General features: G+C 39.8%; 1 protein-coding gene across 10 annotated transcripts in view; it reads right to left on the reverse strand.

Annotated features, from left to right (window-relative positions):
• Positions 1-25456, reverse strand: part of SLC22A15 (solute carrier family 22 member 15) — a 124399-nt gene that overhangs the window by 23282 nt on the left and 75661 nt on the right. For 2 of the 10 annotated variants that reach the window (XR_014237845.1, XR_014237847.1), the window contains exons 9-12: positions 25183-25303; positions 23268-23340; positions 20986-21174; positions 20285-20658 (exon numbers count right to left, since the gene is read on the reverse strand). Coding sequence is in view for 3 of the 10 variants with exons in the window: in XM_082369197.1 (XP_082225323.1) it covers positions 20569-20658; positions 20986-21174; positions 23268-23340; positions 25183-25303 (473 nt within the window). In the remaining 7 variants the exon portion in view is untranslated. Of the gene's footprint in view, positions 1-7409; positions 12575-13364; positions 20659-20985; positions 21175-23263; positions 23341-25182; positions 25304-25456 lie in introns of those variants that run through there. The other 8 variants (XR_014237849.1, XR_014237850.1, XR_014237851.1 and 5 more) reach the window with 8 other exon arrangements.

The raw sequence follows: 25456 nt of genomic DNA on the forward strand, positions 1-25456 counted from the left end.
AAAAGATCCTTAAAATTAGAATTTATTAGAAAGATTGTTTTCCTAGAGTCCAGCATAATGCTTAGCAGAACGTAGGCTTAAGGTATTTAAGCAACTGAAATGAGTTAGTCATTGCTGGAATGAGGTGAAGAAGTGGTCGGATTTGAGACCCCAGAGGTCAGCAGCGTCCAGATAATGGCTGGGCCTAACATGAAGAGGCATCTGAACTTTGTCCTGTAGGTACTGGGGAACCCTTGAGAGTTTTTAAGCTGGGGAGTAAAATGATAACATTTGCATCTAGAAATAAATCCCTCTGATGGCAGAAAGATGGCAACAAAATAGAGATATTAAGTTAGGAGGCACTGAATGATCATAGATTTCCAATCAAATGACAAAATACACCCAGGCATCACAAACCCTACTCTACTCTCACCCCCAAGCCAACTGAATTGACTAATGAAAAATAAAAATATGTTTGTTGTTTTTTGTTTGTTTGTTTTTGTTTTTGTTTTTTTTAAATTATTTATTTATTTATTTATTTATTTATTTATGGCTGTGTTGGGTCTTTGTTTCTGTGCGAGGGCTTTTTCTCCAGCTGCGGCAAGCGGGGGCCACTCTTCATCGCGGTGCGCGGGCCTCTCACTATTGCGGCCTCTCTTGTTGCGGAGCACAGGCTCCAGACGCGCAGGCTCAGTAGTTGTGGCTCACGGGCCTAGTTGCTCCGCGGCATGTGGGATCTTCCCAGACCAGGGCTCGAACCCGTGTCCCCTGCATTGGCAGGCAGATTCTCAACCACTGCGCCACCAGGGAAGCCCATATGTTTGTTTTTTAATTCACATTGGAACTAAGACGTGATATTATTGGTCTGTCACAACCTGCAGAGGGATACAAATTGGAAGACACCGAGAGCCAATTCCCTGTAATGATAGTGAGGATGGGATATATGTTATAGTAGGTAGGTATGGGTTCTGCCGAAACCCATTAATCATCCTAACTTGGAAAGTGAGGGTAGGATACTAGCTAGAGGAGATGTGCTTCACCTCTCCCACTTCCCAGTGGTGAGGCACCAGTCTCAGAGGCTATTGTATTGGAAGTCTCTAGGTGAGAAGAAGCCCAATCAGACTGTAAGCCTGCTAGACCTGGGAGGATAAACTAGTAAGAACCCGGATGCATGCACATTGACCCCCTGGGGTGACAGCTAAGCCAAACAGAAAATTAAATTCATTAAACCAGACCCTGGTTCAGAGGTTTTGCCCAGCCTGAAGGAGACATATTTCCTCTGCTGAAACAGCCTGCAGCCCCAGCTCTGTCTCCCCTCCATTCAGGTCCTGGGACATTGAATTATTTAGGTAAGCTTTTATCAACCGTTTCCCAAAGATAAAATCCAGGGAGTAAAATTCTAATAGTATCCAGGTGAGGGGATTCTCCAGTAAGAATCCAACAAATTTGCTGGCAAGCATCAGGACTGGATTTGTCCTTTTGGTTCATAAACACTTAATAATTAACATGGGAGTGTGAAAATATTATATAACCTAAAAACATGGAGGAAGAGCATCATTCAAGACATGAAGCATGAGGATATTTGTGAAAGTACTATAAGAAAGAAGATTTAGGGGGTTTCTGTTTTCATGTTGTATATAAAATTCAAAAAAAACACATGGAATTGATTAAATCAAAGGCAAAAGATAAAACTCTAAGGCAAGAGGGATCTGGCTGGACTGAGTTAAATAAAGATTGTGAGGGGCTTCCCTGGTGGCGCAGTGGTTGAGAATCTGCCTGCCAATGCAGGGGACACGGGTTCGAGCCCTGGTCTGGGAGGATCCCACATGCCGCGGAGCAACTAGGCCCGTGAGCCACAATTACTGAGCCTGCGCGTCTGGAGCCTGTGCTCCGCAACAAGAGAGGCCGTGATAGTGAGAGGCCCGCGCACTGCGATGAAGAGTGGCCCCCGCTTGCCACAACTAGAGAAAGCCCTCACACAGAAATGAAGACCCAACGCAGCCAAAAATAAATAAATAAATAAATAAAAATTTAAAATAATACAGACATACACTTTATTAAAAAAAATTGTGAGAAATATAACAATAATCAAAATGAATTTAAAACAATTAAAAACAGAAAGAGAATCTGCATTACTGTTAGTCAAATTAATCATGTGGACAAAATTGAGAAACCTCCTCTAATGCAAAGAAAAAGGACAAAAATATTAACATAATGGGAAGATGATGGATATAAAGAAAAGAAAATGGAAATCTTACATATGGTGCACCTTAAGAAGAGAGAAGAAAAAGAACAGAAGCAATAATTAAATTAAAAAATAGAAGGAAGCTTCTTCCAATGAAAAAAGACCTGAATCCAGATGATAAAGGACTCACATGTTCTATACAACATAAATGAAAAGACAAGACTAGTTAGATGTGTCCAGGTAAATCTCTACAATTTAAATGATAAGTAGGGGGCTTCCCTGGTGGCACAGTGGTTAAGAATCCGCCTGCCAATGCAGGAGACATGGGTTCGAGCCCTGGTCCAGGAAGATCCCACATGCCATGGAGCAACTAAGCCTGTGTGCCACAACTACTGAGCCTGAGCTCTAGAGCCCAAAAGACACAACTACTGAGCCCGCGTGCCACAACTACTGAAGCCTGTGCGCCTAGAGCCCATGCTCCACAACAAGAGAAGCCACCGCAATGAGAAGCATGCGCACTGCAACGAAAAGAAGCCCCTGCTCGCCACAACTAGAGAAAAGCCCATGCGCAGCAACGAAGACCCAACACAGACAAAATTAAATAAATAAATAAATAAATAAATAAATAAATTTACAATAAATAAATAAATAAATGCTAAGTAAAGAATTCTACTGCATGCAGGATAGAGAAAAATAACCTAAAAAGGAGCAAAAAATGAGATAGCCTCAGACTTCTCTACAACAATGAGTGACAGACTGCAATCAAGCAAACTGACAAAGTTTTTGGGGAAAATATTTTTATTTGTCATGAAGGCAGCAAAAATACCCTCAGACATATACGAATTTAGAAAGTATACCACTATGTAGCTATCGTGCAAAATTTACTCAAATTCATGAGGACAACTGGATTTCCACATGCAAAAGAATGAAGTTGGATCCCTACCTTAAACAATACACAAAATTTAACTCAAAATGGATCAACGACCTAAACATAAACACAGTAACCATAAAACTCTTAGCAGAAAACATAAGGGAAAAGCTTCATGACACTGGATTTGGCAACAGTTTCTTGGATATGACACCAAAAGCATAGGTGACAAAAGTAAAAAGAAATTGGACTATATCAAAATTTAAAACTTGTGCATCAGGCTTCCCTGGTGGTGCAGTGGTTGAGAATCTGCCTGCCAATGCAGGGGACATGGGTTCGAGCCCTGATCTGGGAAGATCCCACATGCCACAAAGCAACTGGGCCCGTGAGCCACAACTACTGAGCCTGCGCGTCTGAAGCCTGTGCTCCGCAACAAGAGAGGCCGTGATCGTGAGAGGCCCGCGCACCGCGATGAAGAGTGGCCCCCGCTCGCCACAACTAGAGAAAGCCCTTGCACAGAAACGAAGACCCAACACCGCCAAAAATAAAATAAAATAAATAAATAAATTAAAAACAAAAAAAAAAAATCTTGTGCATCACAGGGAGATCAGCTCCATGCTTTGTGACAACCTAGAGGGGTGGGATAGGGAGGGTGGGAAGGAGGCTCAAGAGGGAGGGGATATGGGGATATATGTATGCATATAGCTGATTCACTTTGCTGTACAGCAGAAATTAACACAAGATTGTAAAGCAATTATACTCCAATAAAGACGTAAAAAACAAAAACAAAAAAACTTGTGCATCAAAAATCATTGTCAAGAAAGTGAAAACACAATCCACATAATGAGAGAAAATATTTGCAAATCATATATCTGATAGGGGAATGATATACAGGATATATAAAGAACTTCTACAACTCAGCAACAACAAAACAATTAAAAAATGTGCAAAGGACATGAATATCATTTCTCTAAAGAAGATCTACAAATAGCCAATAAGCACATGAAAAGACGCTCAACATCACTAACCATTAGGGAAATGCAAAACAAAACCACAATGAAGTACCACTTCACACCCTTTAGGAAAACTGTAATTTAAAAAATTAGAAAATAATAAATGTTGGTGAGGATGTGGAGAAATTGGAACCCTTGTACATTGCTGCTGGGAATGTAAAATCGTGTAGCTGCTGTGAAAAATAGCATGGCAATTCCTCAGAGAATTAAACATATAGTTACTACCTAATCCAGAAATTTCACTTCCAGGTATTGTACTGAAAAGAAATCAAAGCAGGGACTTGGACAGATATTGCACGCCCATGTTCGTGGCAGTATTATTCACAACAGCCAAAAGGTAGAAGCAATCCAAGTGCCCATCAATAGATGAATGGATAAACAAAATATGGTATATACAAACAATGGAATGGTACATGACCTTAGAAAGGAAGGAAATTCTGACAACATGCAACAACATGGATGAATCTTGAAGACATTTTACTGAGTGAAATAAGCCAGTCACAAAAGGACAAATATTGTACCATCCCACCTGTGTGAGGTACCTAAAGTAGTCAAATTCATAGAGCCAGGAAGTAGAAAAGTGGTTCCCAGGGGCTGGGGAGAGAAAGAATGGGGATTTAGTGCTTATTGAATAGAGTTTCAGTTTGGGAAGATGAAAAAAATTCTCGAGATGGATGCTGGTGATGGTTGTACAACAATGTGAATGTACTTAATGCCACAGAACTGTACACTTAGAAATGATTAAAATGGTAAATTTTATGTTATGTATATTTCATCACAATAAAAAACCACAATTCATACAGGAAAAGATAGAAAATATATAATATAGCAAGAAAACACACAAGCCAGAAAACATAAGATGACAGAAGCCCGAAATATCAATTACGACAATAAATATCAGTGGGTTAAACTCCCTTATAGACTCGCATATGGAACACAATCATTTCAATTTTCTGCTATTTTTAATAGGCATTGTGAATATGTAGTAGTCAAGTAAGAACCTTCATGTACCATTACTAATATTAAGAATAATCATATAAAGCATAAAATACTAGAAGTCCAAAAAGAATTTGGCATAAACACAGCTGTGGTAGGAAGTTTTAACATTCCTATTTCAGTCCCTGGCAGATCAAGTAGGCAAAAATTAAAACAGAAACCTGAACAGTCTTATCAAGTGCTCATAAAAAATACGGAAAAATCATGGCAAAGAGAATCTTAAATATTCTAAAAAGAAACTGTACTGACTACATATTTTGACCAGGTGCAAAACAACAACAAGTTATAATGATTATATACGAAATAATTCCAACTACTTGGAAATTTTTAAAAAATAATTAAAAGCAACAGAAACACAAAGACACTTTAGTTAATCTCATCAAGTAAAAAGAAGACAATTACAATATACAAAATAGGAATCAGAAAGATATAGTCACAGATAAAAAGAGATTACTCTGTTGAAACACATACCAATTAATTCAACACCTGAATAAAGCGGATAATGTCCTAGAAAAAAATTAATGAGGAAGATCGACTCAAAAGAAGTAAGAACATTTTAAGGGCAACCGCTATAGAAGAAATGATAAAACTGTTAAGAAGGTGCCAGGCTCAATTTACTGGTGACTCTTTTAAACTTCCAGGGAATATACAGTTCTCATAAATTTTTTTACAGAGCACCAGAAAAATATAGAAAATCATTCTAGACCCATACATCTAGACTTTACAAACGAAAACATTTGTCATTTTTTGCTACTGATTTTTTTTTTAAAGTGTAATTGACATACTAGTCATAAAGTTGAAGTCTCCTTACTTTCTGCCTTTCCCAAGCCCCATTCCTTCCCACCCACCTCCCTTCTTCTGCCTGAACAACCCTGACCATGCATGAGCTCTGGATCCTTACAGGCTCTGAGATAAAGGTGGCATTTTTAATCTGTGGGGATAATATGAACCACTGAGATGAAAGAAAAATGCTCAGCTATTCAGGAATTAAAAAAAAAAAAAAAAAGCCAGGCTCCTATATCCTTTCATACACCAAAATAAATTACAAGTAAATGAAGGAGTTACATATAAAAACAAATCACAAAAGAAACCAGAAGAAAAAGGAGATCAACATTTATCTAAACTTGTGTATGTGAAGAACATATGCTGAAGGTCCTGAAAACTTTAAATAAAAATTAAAAACTTCAAAATTAGAAAACATAATTCCACAATATAGAATAAGCAGAGTATCTGAGTAGGCAATCCATAGAAGAATAAATACAAATGGTTAATAAACATAAAAAAAAAAACCGATTACATCTCTAATTACAAAAACATGCAAATTAAATTCTAACGATGAGATACTCCTTCAACTGGCCCGTCCCCCAATTTGATAACTTGGCAAAAATTAGAAAAAGGTAATAGTGCTTAGAAGCCTGTTGGAAATGTGGCCCTCATGTATTAACAAGGGCAATGTAAACTGACAGGACAATTTTCATCAAAACTTTAAAGAAATCCTGCCCATTGACCCAATGAGTCTGCATCTTAAAACTTATATGAAGGTAACATAAGGGATATGCCAACTCTCTGTATGCCTCATTTATAATAGGAAACAATGGACATAAACTAAATAACAATTGGACGCTGGCAAATAAGTTACAATTCCATCTATATGATGGAATACTTTGTAGCCTTTAACCGTTATACAGTAAAAGAATATTTAATAACAGAAAAATGTTTGTGATATTATTGGTAGATAGAAAAAAGTAGGTCACAAAACATTACCCATACATGTAGAAAAAGTTAAAATGGTCTTCTCTGGGTGGTGGGAGTGCATCCAATTTTTACTTTCCATGTTACCTTTCTTCCCATTGATTTTTTTTTTTTTTTACAGTTAATGTACTGATATTTTTATAATCAGAGAAAAGATATACAAATAATAAAATTCAATATTCAGAGTGGATGGCGTTGAGATTGCTCAGGGAGAGTATATAAAGTGAAAAGAGAAAAGGGCAAGGGATAGAACCCATGTGAACAACTAGATACAAATGAGTGGTAATATTTGTTTGTTCTCAAAACAGTAAGACCTGTCCATCAACCTTAAGGGTGGTCCACATATTGTAATTGAATTTGCTTCCTGTTCCTTCACCTAAGGCTCCCTTGAGTTTCAAGGATTTAAACACAGATGACACTCTGGCCAGAGCACAGTCTTCCTGAGCACACCTACAGCCAGAAAGAATCCTCAAGAATCATCCCCTCTCCCTACAGCCCAGAGAATGGTGCAATCGGTGTTCGTGGCTTCCTCTCCCCAGTTCCCTTATAGAGCTCTAGATGGGAAACACACACACACACACACACACACACACACACACACACACACACACACACCCTAGCTGCCTCTCTCCCACACACACACACACACACACACACACACACCCTAGCTGCCTCTCTCCCACACTTACCCTTCCAAGCTGGTTCCAAAAGGGAAAGAGAGAAGATCTGCCGTCCAGGGCTAGAGGAAATTGATTTTATAGTCCTTCCTCTCCTCCCACCAGGAGGCTACCATCTCCTCCCCAAACCAGGATTCCTCAGGAAAGTGGGAGGGGAAAGGGGGAAGGGAGCTTACAGATCTTCAAGGAAGATAAGAAGGAAGTGGTCTTACAAAAGTCTTATTTCCGCAGTTACATGATTAGGTGGCAGATGAACTGGACCAGATTGAAAATATGTTTTCTTGAAACATTCCTTATCAATTTCATTTTTGGAAAAAAATATGGCACCATGAGAGTTCACTTTTTTTTTTAACATTTTAAAAAATGTGTGTATTAAATCCTTGTTTTAAAATCTTTGGCAGTTTCTACATAGTAGAATTTATTGAAGCCCTCCTACTTGGCAGCTGGAGTTTTCCATACACATTACTTAGTAATCAGCACAAGGACTTATAATAAAAATGATATTATTAATATTTCATGTAAAAGAAAAGGAAAGTGAAAATAAGAAAAAAAATCTCTCTTGATTCTAAAACTGTATTCCTGCAATACTGTGACCATTTCAGAGGGTACTTAAAATATCTTTGGGGAGTATTCTGAACTACTCCAAAGCTAAAAGTTATTAAGAATCAAATAAAGAAGTTTAATGAGGAATGTGGGGAAAAAAATGGTGGCAGTCGGGAAGGCCTGGTCTTTACACTGGACTTTTAACTGATAAAGGGAAAGAGTATTTACAAGAGGAAATGTTTATGTGTCCCTTTGCTGATAGCAGCATGCTTACTCTCCCCAGATAACAGGCTTTAGCCTGTTAATTAATTTTAATTGTTGGCATAATTAAAAGCATAGGGTGAGGGACAGCTCAAAAGTTCTGTAACTTAGACTTCCTTGAAATCACTATCAAAAGTCTCAGCCTGCGACCTCACTGCTCAAGAAATTTTTCATTGAAAAAGAAATCCATTTCTGTCACTAGCAAGTTTCCCAAACTTGGATCCCAGAGGCTGTCTCAATTTCACCAAGGCCTTTTCATCTTTGTAGTACTTAAATCCCTCTGGGAAGGCTCACAGCTTGAGAAACCCACCTCACTGATCTTTGACAACTCCAAGCCTACGACAATGCCTAGTACATAGTAGGCGCTCAGTGAATTTTTCTTGAATATATTTGGTGAAAAGGTAGGTTAATAGTTGCCCTAAAGTGAATAATTTAAGTAACCTCAAAGGGTACTCCAGAGATATGGAGAATTTTTCCATCTTCTCTATGAGATCATAGCTGGATTTAGCCCATTAATGAGGAGTCTGAATCTTGATGAGCTTCTGAATCCACATTTTTGACTGACAAATGTATTCCTTTACTGATTTAATTGTGGAGAGGAAAAAAAACCTCAATGGTTCTAAAATACAGGGAGAATCATTAACTAATTAGAATCCTTAAAATGCTCTGCCTCCAGAAAGAGCCTAATCAAAATGTCTGGGCCGTGGCATAAGACAAAATGGGATCTAGACCTAACACTGCCTATTATTAGCTGTGACCTTGAAAAAGTTATGTAATGCCCCTAAGCTTCGTTGTTTTCATCAGCAGATCAAGAATTATACACTACCTAATAGAACTGTTGTGAGAATTTTAAGACATAACCACAGAATGTATGGACATGGTGACATGGTGCATGGTACTCAATGCATAGTAGTTATAATCACCATCATCAGTATCATCAAACAGCCTATGGAAAATATAAGGCCTGGCTAAAATTTAAGAGCCCCTCTAGAATTGTAGCGGTATAGCTTAGTCACTTAAGAAATGACCTCTGGTTGGTGGGAATGTAAATTGATACAGCCACTATGGAGAACAGTATGGAGGTTCCTTAAAAAACTAAAAATAGAACTACTATACGACCCAGCAATCCCACTACTGGGCATATACCCTGAGAAAACCAGAATTCAAAAAGAGTCACGCACCACAATGTTCATTGCAGCTCTATTTACAATAGCCAGGACATGGAAGCAACCTAAGTGTCCATCGACAGATGAATGGATAAAGAAGATGTGGCACATATATACAATGGAATATTACTCAGCCATAAAAAGAAACGAAATTGAGTTATTTGTAGTGAGGTGGATGGACCTAGAGTCTGTCATACAGAGTGAAGCGAGTCAGAAAGAGAAAAACAAATAAGGTATGCTAACACATATATATGGAATCTAAAAAAAAAAAAAATGGTTATGAAGAACCTAGGGGCAGGACAAGAATAAAGATGCAGACGTACAGAATGGACTTGAGGACACGGGGAGGGGGAAGGGTAAGCTGGGACGAAGTGAGAGAGTAGCATGGATATATATATACTACCAAATGTAAAATTGATAGCTAGTGGGCAGCAGCCGCATAGCACAGGGAGATCAGCTCGGTGCTTTGTGACCACCTAGAGGGGTGGGATAGGGAGGGTGGGAGGGAGGGAGACGCAAGAGGGAAGAGATATGGGGATATATGTATATGTATAGCTGATTCACTTTGTTATAAAGCAGAAACTAACACACCATTGTAAAGCAATTATACTCCAATAAAGATGTTAAAAAAAAAAAAAAGAAATGACCTCTGAAGTCAGATAATCCAGGCTTTGCCAACTATTAGTTGCCTGACTTGAGGAGGTGACTTAACTAGGGCCTCGGTTTTCTCATCCATAAAATGGAATCCATAGTATACGTTTCATAGTTTTCTTCTGAGGATTGGATGTACCAAGAAATATAAGCTGTTTAGAGTGATGCTCAATACATGTTCTTTCTTTTAACGCAGCACCAAGAATAGGACACAGCACATAGTAGGTACTCTAAATATTTTATGAATAAGGAAATGATTTTTTTCCCTGAAATAATCTTTTGAATACAAAGAAACTAATTAAGGAAATCTTTTGATCTTTTGTGTACATCTTCCTAGGATAAACTTGAAGCTATCTGGGTGGTTTGAAAGAAAATTTAAAGACATACAAAGCCTAGGTGGTCACTCCACTTCTCATTGGATGCCATTTTATGACACTTTTGTCAACAAAACTTGTTAATGATTCTATACCACTGCTTAACTCAAATACTTTGTTCCACAAGACAAAACAACACTACCTTTGCTCTCTGATTTTTTCCCCAAATTCTCTGCTGCTGTCCAGGTCTTCAACTTTTTACCAAGTCATTCTTTCCTTTATCAGTTAAATCCTTATCAAGCCTCATCTCTCTCCTGGTGGACTGGATTGGGAAGATAATAAATTCTTTCACTGTGAGAAATGCATCTGCTATGCTCTGACTCTGCTTTGATATTGGCAAATCAATCATTATAGAATTCTATAGCTCAACGGCATCTGAATGCATTTTCTGGCCTTGAAGATGCTTTGGAACCTACTTACCAATAATAAATAGTTTCTGGATATGGCAGGATGGAGAAGTAAGTACAACTAGCCTAACTGTCCAGCATTCCCCTTAGGCTTTACTCTGAGTTGTTTTCAGTTATTTATTCATTCCTCTGACAAAGCATTCATCTGATAAATTAAGGAAAACCTATATTTTAGTCAACATTAGAGCCAGCTTGTGAATCACCTAGCAAACAGGAAAATCTAGACATTGATCCAACTCCTAAAAACTTTCTTACTGGGCTGATCCCTCAAGCGCCTGGAATCAAATTGACAGCATTTCTGAACTTTTTACATGTTGTTTCCACTAGATGAATTATTTTAGGAGATCTGAATATTACAACATTGAAGGTTATACCAAAAATTCCTCCAAAGAATACACTCATAGGGTAGAATGTCTCTCTATGGGGAGAGGGAGATGCCTCAGTGAAAAGAAAAGAATCACCAAATTAAAATTATTCTACAACTCAGTGGGAAGAATCGTATTTTAGTAATAAGTCCATAAATACATGGACAAGATTGTCATTTAATAATCAACCCTTCTTTGCTTACTTCTATTTTCAAGGTAGACATTTTAGACCAAGGTAGACATTTAAAAGGGATCATTTCTCTCTTGAATATATTCTAATCCTAACTCTTAACTTTGCTCAAAATGGTGATTTATGTAATAGGAAGGTTAACGTGGAATGAAGGTTTTTCTAGTTTCCTATGAGTAGTTTTCTCAGAGCTAAATAATCCATAGACCTTTTCAAATTGATCTTGGGGAAGAGTATCCCGTTTGAGAATATTACTTGATAGGTCAGTTAAGCCAATCTTGACTACCTTGTGTCCAGGTATTCACTCATACAAAAATTTAATAAATGCCTACCATGTCCCCAGTACTGTGCTAGCTCTTAGAATTACTAAGATGAGTAAGATAGAGCCCCCTTGGTTGCTTTTGAGTTCAATGTACTGACTGAGCTCATAGGAAAGAGTGGTGAGGGATTCATGCCTTTCTTCAAAAATATCTGAATGCCTAATAAACACTGGGTCCAGTGTTATGGGCAGGAATGTAGTAGGAAAAAAGACAGACATGTACCCAATTTTCATAGAGCGTATGGCTTAGTAGGGAAGACATCATCGTTTATTAAATTACACAGTAAGTACTATAATTATGGAAAAGTATAGGATGCTTAAGAGCATGTAACAAAGGTAGAGATAATAACAATTGATTTTGATAAGAAAACTACTGGAAATTGTTAAGATACAGCAACAAATAAAACTCAGAAATAAAGTCTTAGTAGGTTCAAATTCTTTTGTAAGCAGTTCATTCTTTCAAACAGTAACTGGAAGACTTCAGGCTTAGCCAACTGGGTCTATAAACTCAATAATAAAAGTAGATTTGAGGCTGTTACCTGTGGTCTGGGTCCAGCTTCTCTTGATAATGACTAGGTTTTCCCATAAAACTTACAATTATACACTGATGACTCCAGCAGGTCTCATCTACTCAAAAAACTTTAATGAAACACACTTAAGACACCTGTGATAAGCTGAATACTGGCCCCCAAAGATATCCACATGCTAATCACCAGAACCTGTGAATGTTACCTTTTATGGCAAAAGGGACTTTGCAGATGTGATTAAGGATCTTGAAATGGGGAGATGAGCCTGAATCATCTGGGTAGGCCTGATGTAGTCACAAAGGTCCTTATAAGAGGGAGGCAGAAGGTCAGAGCAAGTAGAAGGCCATGTTAGACAACAAGACTGGAGTGATGTGGCCAGGAGCGAGGAATGCTGCAGACTCTAGAAGCTGCGAATGCTGCAGACTCTAGAAGCTGTGAGACAGAAGCTGCAAGAGACAAAGGAATGGATATCCCCCAACCCCACCTCCGCCAAGAACTCAGGAAAAAACAGCCCTGCTGACATATTCATTTTAACCCCTTACGATTCACTTTGTTGTCTAACCTCCAAAACTGTAATAGAATAAATTTGTGTTGTCTAAAGTTTGTGGTATTTTGTTATAGCAGCAATAGGAAACTAATATAACGTCCGATTACTTATGTAAACTAAAAAGGGTCCTGGGAGTCTTTATGGAAAAGTTAGTTTGATTGGCATTTCTTAACCACCCGTCTATTCTGCTGCCATTCTGCCAGTAAAAGCAAAATACTCTTCCTCTTCCTCCTCCTCTCTCTTGGTTACAGTATCCATTCAGAGAAAACTATAATGGAAAACTTAATGACAATAAATAGTACAGGAAGGATATTATTTGAAAGTGAACTGCTGCTCTCTACCAATTTCCTTCCCTGTTAACTTCAGAATTAAGTTTTCCAATCTACCTATGCTGCATTAGAGGCAAGCATATCATAGACATAACAATTCATTTCAGTTCACCATTCTTCTATTTTGTATTTTCAGGGAAATTAGTGGGGGGAGATGTGAGACTTTAAAATATTTGGGGATCATCATCAACCTGTTTCCTTAAGAAAGATCATCAATATGGTGAAATGCTGCCCTTGATGTTATTAGTATTTCCTCAGAACCCATTGTAAGAGTCAGAGCGGTTGAGGGAGGTCGTTTGGCAGATCACACTCCAGTGGCAGGCAATGTAAAACGTGTTAGAGTCCCTCTTATATTCATATACATATAACTTGATCCTGCTACACAATTAAATAGGTGCATGCCATCTGCAATAGCCAATAGGAAAGCAAACATCCTATATATGGTGAAATGCATCTCTAATAATTAAAGTGGCTCTAGGAAACAAATGAACCTATTATATTATCACCGGCAAGCATATTGTAGCTTCTACAATTTTAAAACCCTAATCTGACATGACAAATATTTACCATCTTTCAAGTGCTTCCCAGTGCTGAACAGTTTACCTCTCCGGATCCACTCCTCGACCTATGCTGTGTGGACTGTATCAATGGGCTTCCTTCTGCATACTGCCTTCTGTTCTGTGGTTTCTGGAAGCTCTGCCTACATATTGGTAAATCATTCATTGATTAAACTCACTTCCAAACTGAGTGTGCATTTTTGCCCATCTTACACAATCATTTCACTCAATTTCTTGAAGTTATATTTTGAAGCAAAGAAATTCCATCAACATCTATTCTATTCAAAATCAATTGTTCTGCAAGGTCTAGACTGAAGTTATTTTAATACTACTTTGACTACATCTGCCCTTGACATTTTTCAATAAATAAGTAATCTCTTCTAAGCTTTGTATTACAGAGCTCCAGGGTCTCAGCTGAGAAGTCCAAATGTTTCCACAGATGCAAAGCTCTTTTCCAAGAGAAATTTAGACCTATAGGGAAGAGGGATAACTCTTCATTTGGGTGGGAATAACAGTGAGACTTGTATTTCTGCAACAGAATATCAACAGTCTTGACTGTAAAGTGTGGCTAAAAAGCATTTGAATCTCTTTAACTGGCAAATACTCCTGTCACTCACTTAAGAATTTAATCATGAAGTAACTTTGATCTAGCAAAAATTTTATGTTTCACTTTTTCCAACTGCTTGGTTTGATTTGCTTATGAATTGTGAAATCACTTTTGTGTGTCTTCACCAACATTCTTTTCATTTTAAAGTAAAATATAATACCATAGAAAATACAATGCAGTGTATCTAGTAAGTATTATTTTATAAAACTTTTTTTGGTGATATATATATGTGTGGATATGTATATGTAGGTGTGTGTACTGTGTGTCACACAGTGTGAAACAGTTTTCTTAAAATGGTAGTGAAAATATCTGAAAACTCTTCCATGACATAGATATAGAAGCAAAATTCCTGTGTCATAGAACATTTACAGTTTTCAACCTCACTTGCTACTGACAATCTAGTTGATGAATAAATTTATACTATCAGGATGTAAGTAAATTCCTTTTTCTTCATATCTTCAAAATTTGGTATTAGCCTCTTTTTTTCTCCAATCTAATGGATTTTACATAACTTAATCTTTTTTCAATTTGCATTTCTCTGATCCTCTACTGAGGCTGAGCATCTATTATCTGTGAACTGCCTAAAAATATTTTTTGTAAACTTTCTTATTGTTTCTCTTTCTTATCTGCACTAATTCTTTCTATATTCTGGATATTGATCTTTGTTTTTTTACAGCAGTTGCAAATATTTTCTTCCTATCTATTGCTTTTAACTTTGTGGTGTGTCTAGTCATACAGAAAGAAGTTTTAAATTTAGATGCAGTGAAACATATCAATCTGTCTCTTTAAAAATGATTTGTGATTTTTACTTCTTGTCTGAAAAATCCCTCAATCCCCCAAGGTCATAAGAACATTCTCCTATACCACTTTATAGCTGTTTTAAAGTTTTGACTTTTTCCATTTAGGTCTTCAACTTATTTGGAATTTTTGTTATGGTGAGAAGAAAGGTCTTAATTTAGTTTTCTTTGATATGGAAACCCAGTAGTTCCCACATCAATAATTGAATAGTTCGCTCTTTTCCCACTGATTTGTCATGCCATCTTCAAAAAATGCCAAATTGTTATATATGTTTGGTCTTGTTCTGGGATCTATTATGTTCTATTGATCTGCTTATCTATTGCTACACTGACACCACGGCTTCGAAAGTTTCAATATCTAGGAAGTTGAGTCCCTTCTGCTTGCTCTTATTTTTTGGGATTGTTGAATACTTTCGAATCATTACTTTACTTTTTTTTTTTTAATTTAATTTTATTTATTTATTTTTGGTTGAGTTGGGTCTTCGTTGCTGTGCGCGGGCTTTCTCTAGTTGCAGGGAGCAGGGGTTACTCTTCGCTGCGGTGCGCAGACTTCTCATTGCAGTGGCTTCCCTTGTTGTGGAGCACAGGCTCTAGCTGCGCGGGCTTCAGTAGTCGTTGCACACAGACTCAGCAGTTGTGGCTCGCAGACTCTAGAGTGCGGGCTCAGCAGTTGTGGCGCACGGGCTTAATTGCTCTGCAGCATGTGGGATCTTCCCAGACCAGGGCTTGAACCCGTGTTCCTTGCATTGGCAGGCGGATTCTTAACCACTGCGCCACTAGGGAAGCCCCGAATCATTACTTTTCTTTACTAGAATTATTTTGCCAGGTTCTATGCAAAAAATCTTGTTAAGATTTTAATCAATATTGCCCCTGACTGTCAACATCTCTGCTGAAACTGCCTCAGCAAGACCAAATGCCTCCATCCCTGGAGACCCCAGCAGGAAAAAACGATGCATCACAAATATGGCCTCCACCTCACTCCCACCTTCCAAATTCCATCTGAATCTGACTGATGGAAACTTAATTGCACCTAGAAGCCTAGCTGCAAAGGATGTTTGGGAAATGTACATCTTAGCTTTAAAGCCTCTGCAGTACAAGAAGACAGAGAAGAACCAAGGGTTTTTTTTGGTTTTGTTTTGTTTTGTTTTTAAGCAATTAATGTATTTATTTTTGGTATTGCTCTTTTTTATTTATTTTTTTATTTTTTTACATTTAGTATTTTATTTTATTTTTTGTTTAACATCTTTATTGGAGTATAATTGCTAAAGACACAGACCTACTAGAGAATGGACTTGAGGATATGGGGAGGGGGAAGGGTAAGCTGTGACAAAGTGAGAGAGTGGCATGGACATATATACACTAACAAACATAAAATAGATAGCTAGTAGGAAGCAACCGCATAGCACAGGGAGATCAGCTCAGTGCTTTGTGACCGCCTAGAGGGGTGGGATAGGGAGGGTGGGAGGGAGGGAGGGAGACGCAAGAGGGAAGAGATATGGGAACATATGTATATATATAACTGATTCACTTTGTTATAAAGTAGAAACGAACCAAGGGTTTTTAAACTACAGTAGGTCATGAAATCGGTTTAGTGGGTCACAAGTGGCATTTTATAAAACAAAATGGGACAGAATATAAGCTATCAGTGTACCAAGCAAGAATAAGCATGTTTCATGAAATTTTTATGTATATATTTTAATATATTTTAAATATATATATAGTAAGTATTGTAAGGCGGGGAGAAAGAGACAGAGATAGAGACAGAAACAGAGACAGAGACAGAGATTAGAAAGAGGTGGAGGAACAGGGAAGAGAAAGAATATGTAAAATACATTTCTTATTGTGGTCATTATCAAGAAAGTCTGAAGGTCCCGGGAAGGTGAAGAGATGCCTTAGGTCAATTCATCTTACGTGCTACAATACCCCTTATACTGCTAAGGAAGTTTCCTTTTACTCCTTGTCTGCTAGTAGCTTTTATTTTAAATAGGTGTTGAATTTTGTCAAATAATCTTCATGCATCTATTGAGATAATCATAAGATCTTTCCCTTTAACATACTACACAGATGCATTTTCTAACAATGCAGTATCTTTGCATTTTTCTTTTTCTAGAAATACTTTTATAGTTATCTTTTGTACCCACTGACTCCCTAACTTTGCTACAGCCCCTGACCCACATACCACCCATAATTTCTAGCAGATTCTATATTTGCTCAATTTGTCAAAGATGCTACTGTGTACATCCTGATAACGTTCTGTAAGAACAAAAGGTCTACATTTTACAATTCTTTATCATATTCACAAGAAACCAAAATACCTGCATTTTATTTTGTTAAAAAAATCCTTTATACATGTCCAAGAACTAATAATCTAGTAAGAATTAGTAATGGAAGAGTAAGTCCTATTAGAAAGCTGCAGTTTAATTCAGTTTAATTAGTAGAGAGAATTATTTCAATATGTTTTCGTTAGGAATATGAATCTATTAAAAGTACCTTTATCAATTTGACCTCCATAAAAATACTTGCCCAGATTACATTTACTTAAGTAGTGTCCCAGAAACTTTCATTTGCTTCTTACTTGTTGTATTTTATTTGTTCATTTTTAAGTACTAAAGAATGTCTACATTGCTTGAAATCAGCCAAATGACAAATACTGCATTTTCAAGGGGCAGTGGTTTTAACTCAACAATCAGGAAACTACAAAACAGTTTCTTTCAACATATCCGGGTGGTGCCAGGGTTCTGGACAAGCTGTTGATAAGACCTTTGACCCTGGAAGCCCTGGGATTTCTTATGTCTTATGGTTTTCTTGCTGCTTTTTAGGAGAAAAGAAATTTAATTTTAATGCAATAAAAAATTTAAAAGGATACCTTTTACAAATCATCTGAACAGACAAAATATGTTACCTATAAATTAAGAGTTTTCCAATAATTTAATCAATACAAATATGCTCATGTGCACCATCTCTACAATCACTATTTTTCAACAGTTAATAGCAAAAGGAAAAAACCTGTTTTTATAAAAGGCAAAGGGATGAAAAAACAGTAATTATTATTTTTTTAAATTATTTATTTTTGGCTGCGTTGGGTCTTCGTTGCTGCGCGCAGGTTTTCTCTAGTTGCGGCGACTGGGGGCTACTCCTCGTTGTGGTGCGCGGGCTTCTCATTGCAGTGGCTTCTCTTGTTGCAGAGAACGGGCTCTAGGCACGCGGGCTTCAGGAGTTGTGGCACGCAGGCTCAGTAGTTGTGGCTCACAGACTCTAGAGCGCAGGCTCAGTAGTTGTGGCGCACGGGCTTAGTTGCTCCGCGGCATGTGGGATCTTCCTGGACCAGGGCTCAAACCCATGTCCCCTGCATTGGCAGGCAGGGGACATGGGTTTGAGTTGTAAGTTCTTCCTTTCTTCCTCTCTTGATGGTGGGCAGGGTCTCCATTTCCCAGAGAAAGACAGCGAGATTCCACAATTTGGGGGTTTGGGTCAGATTTACCTGTGATTTACAAAAATGATACTGGGAGGAGTTCTACAATTTCCCTGATGGCTAGAAACAGTAATATTTACTGTGTTCTGGGCACAGCAGAGAGAAATAAACAGTAGTAGAGATGGTCCCTATTTATAAAGAGCCCAATACATAATCAAGGGCATGAAGGACATAAAAATACTTTAACAAAGGTACAAGCTGGTATAGTGCAAACCGAGAGGTCAATGGAAGAGGACAGGAGAGGGTTGGAGCCAATGCGAGGTGAGTCCTCCAAGATTTCCAGAAACAGACTCAGTGATGACTTCTCTTTATCTCCAGTGAAATTTCTTTGTCTCCAAGGGATTAATAGAAATGGAAATTCTGAAAACACAGAAATTTTCCCAGTTGGGAAAGTGACCTAAAGCAACACTGTCCAAGCTTGTTGACGCCAGGTTAACACTCCTATTTGAGATAATACTCAGGTTTCATGGGAAACACTTTCAGCACATGATTTTAGAAAACTGAGTACGACTTTGATTTATTTGAAAGCTGGCAGTACTTAATGAAAACCAACATTTACTAGGAAATTACTGTGCCTTCCATTCTAGCTAACCAAACAGGCTGGAGCTGATCTAGGACTAGAAGAGTTCAAGTTCTTAAATGTTGCCCAAGTCCCTCCTTGCACAACACTGAAAACAAACAGAAAATTGTGAAAGATAATTTTCTTTTCTTCCTTATTAAAAACAGCACTTTTTTTTTCCTTTTTTAACATCCACTTTTTTTTTTCCTTTTTAACATCCAAAGTCTTGACATGTCACTTTTTTTTTTTAATTTTTTTTTAAGTACATATTCTTTTTTTTAATTAATTAATTTATTTATCTATCTTTGGCTGTGTTGGGTCCCTGCTTCTGTGCGAGGGCTCTCTCTAGTCGCGGCAAGCGGGGGCCACTCTTCATCGCGGTGCGCGGGCCTCTCACCATCGCGGCCTCTCTTGTTGCGGAGCACAGGCTCCAGACGCGCAGGCTCAGTAGTCATGGCTCACGGGCCCAGTCGCTCCGCGGCATGTGGGATCCTCCCAGACCAGGGCTCGAACCCGTGTCCCCTGCATCGGCAAGCGGACTCTCAACCACTGCGCCACCAGGGAAGCCCTGACATGTCACTTTTTAACTGCCCTCCCCCTTTATAAAACTTCGTCATTTACTGGGCATGGTTTGGAAGTTATTGCTGGTACTAGAATCTGAGATGGAAATTTTTCTCCAGGCGCACACAAGTGGGAACTGAAGAAATTACACAATTCGAGTATCAAAGGGAGCTGCCAGGGAGAGGAAGCCACACCTCGGACTCTGAACATTACTCTGGTGCAGCTGGCTTTTCCTAGCGGGTCATCCGTGGGACTGACTGAAAGCACAGGACAGGGAGCTCAAGCCAATCACTGGGCCAGGAACCAAGCTGGGGGCCCAAATTTCATCCGTTGGGATGAAGGTGGAGGGCCTCAGGCCACACAAATGACCTCTCAGTGCTTTTCTTCTGGCACAAAAAATGAATGAAATGCTAACACCAACCTGCCTCAAGAGATTCCTGGTGAGGAGCAACTGAGAGAGGCAGATGTCAAATTTGGTGGACAGATTACGTGTTAATGGTGAGAAGAAATTTTACATATTTGCCTTTAGGTCACAATGAAGTTGAAAGGCAACGTAATCAAACTTCTAGAAACAAATGAGCTTACCACTCTGGCATGTGGACTTCAGCAATCTGGCCAGAGGTCATGATTTTGAGCTAAACCTGAATTGCGGGCAGTTAACAACTATTCACTTGATGCAGTGATGTCCTGTTTCTTGAAATCTCTTCTCCAACTTCCTTGGTGCCTAAAAAACATCAGGCCACACTGAGTACCTTCGATGTTTGTTCAAGCCTATCTTTCCACAGCTCCCTTCAGTTTCCTGGGAGAACCTGCCCTCGTTGGAGGCAGAGAAGATGACCCTCTGCGTCTGAGGAGGAATCTGGGGCACGTCACTTGATCATCTGTGTCTCTTCATCCGCATCATAAAACTCTTCCTCTTCCTCACTCTCACTCCCTAAAGGGCTCTCCTTGTCCACAGACTAAAGCGGGAAAGGAGAAAAGGGCAGGGAAATGATGTCATGACATTTCTAAAATTAAATTACTGTCTAGCATTCAACTGACAAATGTACTCTGATGACATTTATTCCCCTAAGAACTAGCCCCTAAAGTGTTCTAAGAAAGCTAATGAATCATCTTTATTTCTCTGACAATCAGCTGCTATCAGATCCCACCTTTTTTTTCCAGCAGTTTTGCTCAGTTCTATTTAATATAACCAGATATTCTTTTTTTTTTTCTTTTTTCTTTTCCCCCAAAACGATCATCGTCCGAATGGTAAATCTGAATGATTAAGAAAAATTCCATCATACCTTAGGGGGATCCAAGGTCTGTAAAGATAACGTCTCCTCCCCCAGCCTCCGATATGAGTACACCTGAAGGTCAGAAAACGTCTCTAGCAATGGACTGTTAAGGGTTTCTGGCAATAATAAACTCAGGAGGCCTGAGGTCAGCCCCGTGGCTCCAAAGACAATGAAGGGTAAAGACCACTGCACGTACTTCTATGGGGGCAGGGAGTGGAATGAAAACAAACAAAAACTCAGTGTTAGTTTCCTAGCAGATGACATCAGCAGTCTTATGACCCAGGACCTGCCATGTTTACTGTCCAGGCCCTGCCTCCTCACTAGAATACACCAGAAAGCCCGTCTTCTTTCCCCTTAGAGAATTACCCCAGGAAACCAGAGCCAGTCCTCGGGCACAGAGACAGGAGTGAGTAGATCAAAAGGACAGCGCTGGCCTGTGCAGCAGACGCAGCCGACTGTTCATGCACGGGCTGGGGACTGCGGGGAAGGGGCTTGGCTGTCTGAGCAGTGCAGACACACGGCCAGAGTGCATGGTGAGCCGGACACTCAGCTTCCACTCCAGGTGAGTGGCCTGCAGCACAGTGATCTCCACACGCAGGAGACGCCCCGCATATTTGCTGACCACGACGAACTTTAATGCTCTCAACACTGGAACGGGCCAAACAGTCCCACATATGTGTTCTGATTCACTAAGCACCAGAACTGAGAGGCACGGGGCTTAAAGGCGTAAACACCCTGAAAAGGAAGAGAAAGGGCTAGAGAAACCTATACACGTGGTTTGGACATGGTAGCGGGCCGGTCCAAAAGACGTTCTCAGGAAAATTTAAATACAAACATACAATTTCAAAGATAACACCAAGGTTCTTGCAGGACGGGGCTCTGGGGGATTTCTGAGCTGATAACCATTCCTGAGTTCCTGCACAGGAGCAACCCAGCTTTATCACCTTCCGGTTTGGGCTTCCAAATTCGGCGGCTAGTTAGGATGTCCCTTCTGATCATCTTTTCCTGATTTTTCAAAGGTGAAGAGATGATGGAGCAGGAGAGGGAGGCATGGGGAGGGGAGAGGAGGGGGACGAAAAACTCTGACCTCCGGCCCCCTGCGTGCAAACACGTGCCCAGAACTGTGGGCCTGCTGTTGAATCAAGGGGAACGTTCACCTCTTCTCAACTTAGTGGGACTCAGGGAAGACACAGCGCTGGGTGTTACAATGTTCTAGGACAGCCGTCCAAAGTCGGGCATCATTAATGATAAACACCTAGCGTTGGACACATTTTGCAAAATGAAACTAATATGACTCCTTCATAAGAAGGGTCTTGTGATCTAAAATTGAGCATGATAGTGGGAAGCAGCCGCATAGCACAGGGAGATCAGCTCGGTGTGCTTTGTGACCACCTAGAGGGGTGGGATAGGGAGGGTGGGAGGGAGGGAGACGCAAGAGGGAAGAGATATGGGAACATATGTATATGTATAGCTGATTCACTCTGTTATACAGCAGAAACTAACACACCATTGTAAAGCAATTATACTCCAATAAAGATGTGGAAAAAAAATTAAAAAAAAATAAAATTGAGCATGAAACACAGAGAAATACTCAGAAAAAGGAAGTGTATCCCACTTCCTCAAGAAAAGAAAAGGCTACAGTGGCATTTCAGAGACGTCCTGTACTAGGACGAGGCGAGCAGTTGCCTGAGTGATGGCACTTGTCTCCAGAAGAGGCTCAAAGCCCCACATCAAACCTAATCATGCTTCAACAAGTCTTGGCTGGGAAAGTCCTAGAGGAGACCAAGCAGAGACGTGCACAGGGGCTCCATGGGATCTTTCTTAGAACATGGACATTTTGAGATTGGATGGAGTTTACTTTATCTCCCTTTCACCTCCTCCTCTTCTAATTTTCTTTTCCGAGTGGTGTGCTGTGTTCTCTGTTATTTAATACAGGGTACCAATGCCTACAGCATATAGTTGTGGTGAAGACTGCATGATATGATGTACGTAAAGGGCTTAGCACAGAGCTCAGCACACAGCAGAAACTTAGGAAATGTTCACTAATCAACTAACGTACAAATGGGGACAGGAAGGGGCAGGCTGGCAGTAGCTAACTCTCCAGTGAATACAGCCAATCCCTGGGAAGGGTCCATCTGCCCTCATGGATCCTTCATCTAAAAGGCACAAGGTGCACATTTGTGTCAGGCTGATCTTAAAACAGCAGCTGTTTGTTACCTCTTTCTACTCAAAAGCACAAACATTTCCAAAGCAGAGAATCAAGAAGAACAAACTAGGAGGTACAAACCAACCAGTGAGGGGATGAAGGGAGCAATAATCCCACCAACTCTGGAGAACATGGAACAAGTTCCAAGCCCAACATTCCTGAAAGGCAAAAGGAAAAGTAAAAAAAAAAGTCAGTAAGTTCTAGGGGGACAATTTAAAGACTCTAAGGGATAGTGGGCTCAGAATAACAAATCCCAAAGTGGAAGTGCAGGATGCTACAGAGCAGTACTGCCCACTAGAACTTTCTGTGATGCTGCAAATGTTCTGTACTCGCCCTGTCCAATATGGAAGCGCCCAGACACAGGCAGCTACAGAGAGCTCAATGCAACTAAGAATGAGGAACTGAATTTTTAATTCACTTCATTTTAATTAATTTAAACTTAAATAGCAACATGTGATATTGGACAGTGCAGGTATAGAGGCTGGTGCAGAAGTGAGCATGTGAATATTTCTTGTTAAATGTTCTCCTGGGTTCTCATGTCTTAGGTCTCCTATCAGTTAAAACATCCATAGAAGAGCCAGGGTTTAATGATCTGAAAAGTCTGCCCATTTCTTTAAACTCAACTAATTACGAAAGGATCAGGCATATAAATAGGAATTGATTGGACATATATTCTCAGGAAACCAAGAACATTACCTTCTTGGGGAATGTGGGTATCAAGGAGGGAGAGGAAATGAGAATGATAATGATTATAGGTAGGGTGACCATACAGCACCCTGTTATCCCAGCCAAATTGTTAATAATGCCCACATTCGCTCTCAAAAGTGTCCCAGTTTGGAACTAAATGGTCACCCTAGTTTTATAGGCAATAGCCAGAGAAAGCAGGTTCTGGGAATAATCAGGGAATGACACGCCAATCACAGACAACCTGATCTCTTACTGGGAAAAAGGCAGACAGAACCATTACGTTTCTTGCATGGATAAGGGAAAAAGAAGGATCTGTTTGGAATGATCCTCAAAAAAAGACCGGGAAAATGCCGACTGGGGGACTATGGTCCAGCCCACAGAGGCCGTTCTGTAAAGACTAAGCTGCATCCCTGCCCTTCAAATTTAGGTTTGTTCTTTTGTTTTCAGACTTATTTTATGAGGGGAAACTAAGGATGGAATATGTTGGGTTTTGGTTTTGTTTTGAATATGTTATTTTTGATATAAGCACGTCCTACTCATTGAAGACCACCTTTAACAACTAATATGTAAATATAATATTCACTTATAACTATAGGGAATTATCTTTATTTATTTATTTTTTGGCTGCATTGGGTCTTCGTTGCTGCACGTGGGCTTTCTCCAGTTGCGGTGAGCGGGGGCTACTCTTCGTTGCCGTGTGGGGGCTTCTCATTGCAGTGGCTTCTCTTGTTGTGGAGCACGGGCTTTAGGCACGCGGGCTTCAGTAGTTGTGGCATGTGGGCTCAGGAGTTGTGGCACACGGGCTTAGTTGCTTCGCGGCGTGTGGGATCTTCCCGGACCAGGGCTTGAACCCGTGTCCCCTGCGTTGGCAGGCGGATTCTTAACCAGTGCGCCACCAGGGAAGTCCCATCATTTTCTAAATGTGTATATTTTGTGCTAAAATATAGGCTCTGTGATAACAGAGACCTTGCCTCCTGGTCCATCGTGTACCTGACACAACAGGGTTGACTGAATAACTCACGTGCACTGAAATAAAAACAACATCCGAGCACTATTTGGGTGACGGGATACGTTTAGTGTAGCGTACTTCTCTCAAGATTGACAGGGAATTCAGCCCAAGATAAAGTTACGTTTTCCTCTGCCAAGAGGGCAAGAGCAGTCTCTACAGGTGCTGGGCTCACAACTGCTTGCTGAGTTGCTGTTAGCCGACACTCGCTGTGCTCCAGGTGGAGTGAGGACCACGCCTCTGTCAATGCAAACATCTACAACAGAATTCAGGACATGGGAAGGAGAAGCCTGTGTGTGAGGCATACCTGATGACCGTGGGGTACAGCTCCGAGGTGTAGATATACACGACATTGAAGGCAGCGCTGATGGTCAGCTTCCCCAGCAGGGACAAGGAGCGGCTGTTCACCACTGCGAACACACCTGTGTCTGAGGAGGACAAGTGCCACATCTGTGAGGTCCTCGGTGGAGAAAAATTTATCTAAGTGACACACTTAATTCTGAAGGAGCGAGAGACATTTGTGGTGATCTCAAACAGTGAAGAGGTCATATAACCAGACACACATTCAGAAGGTTTAGTCA

Source organism: Balaenoptera borealis (genome assembly GCF_965194805.1).
Source record: "Balaenoptera borealis genome assembly, chromosome: 1".
Lineage (NCBI taxonomy): Eukaryota > Metazoa > Chordata > Mammalia > Artiodactyla > Balaenopteridae > Balaenoptera > Balaenoptera borealis.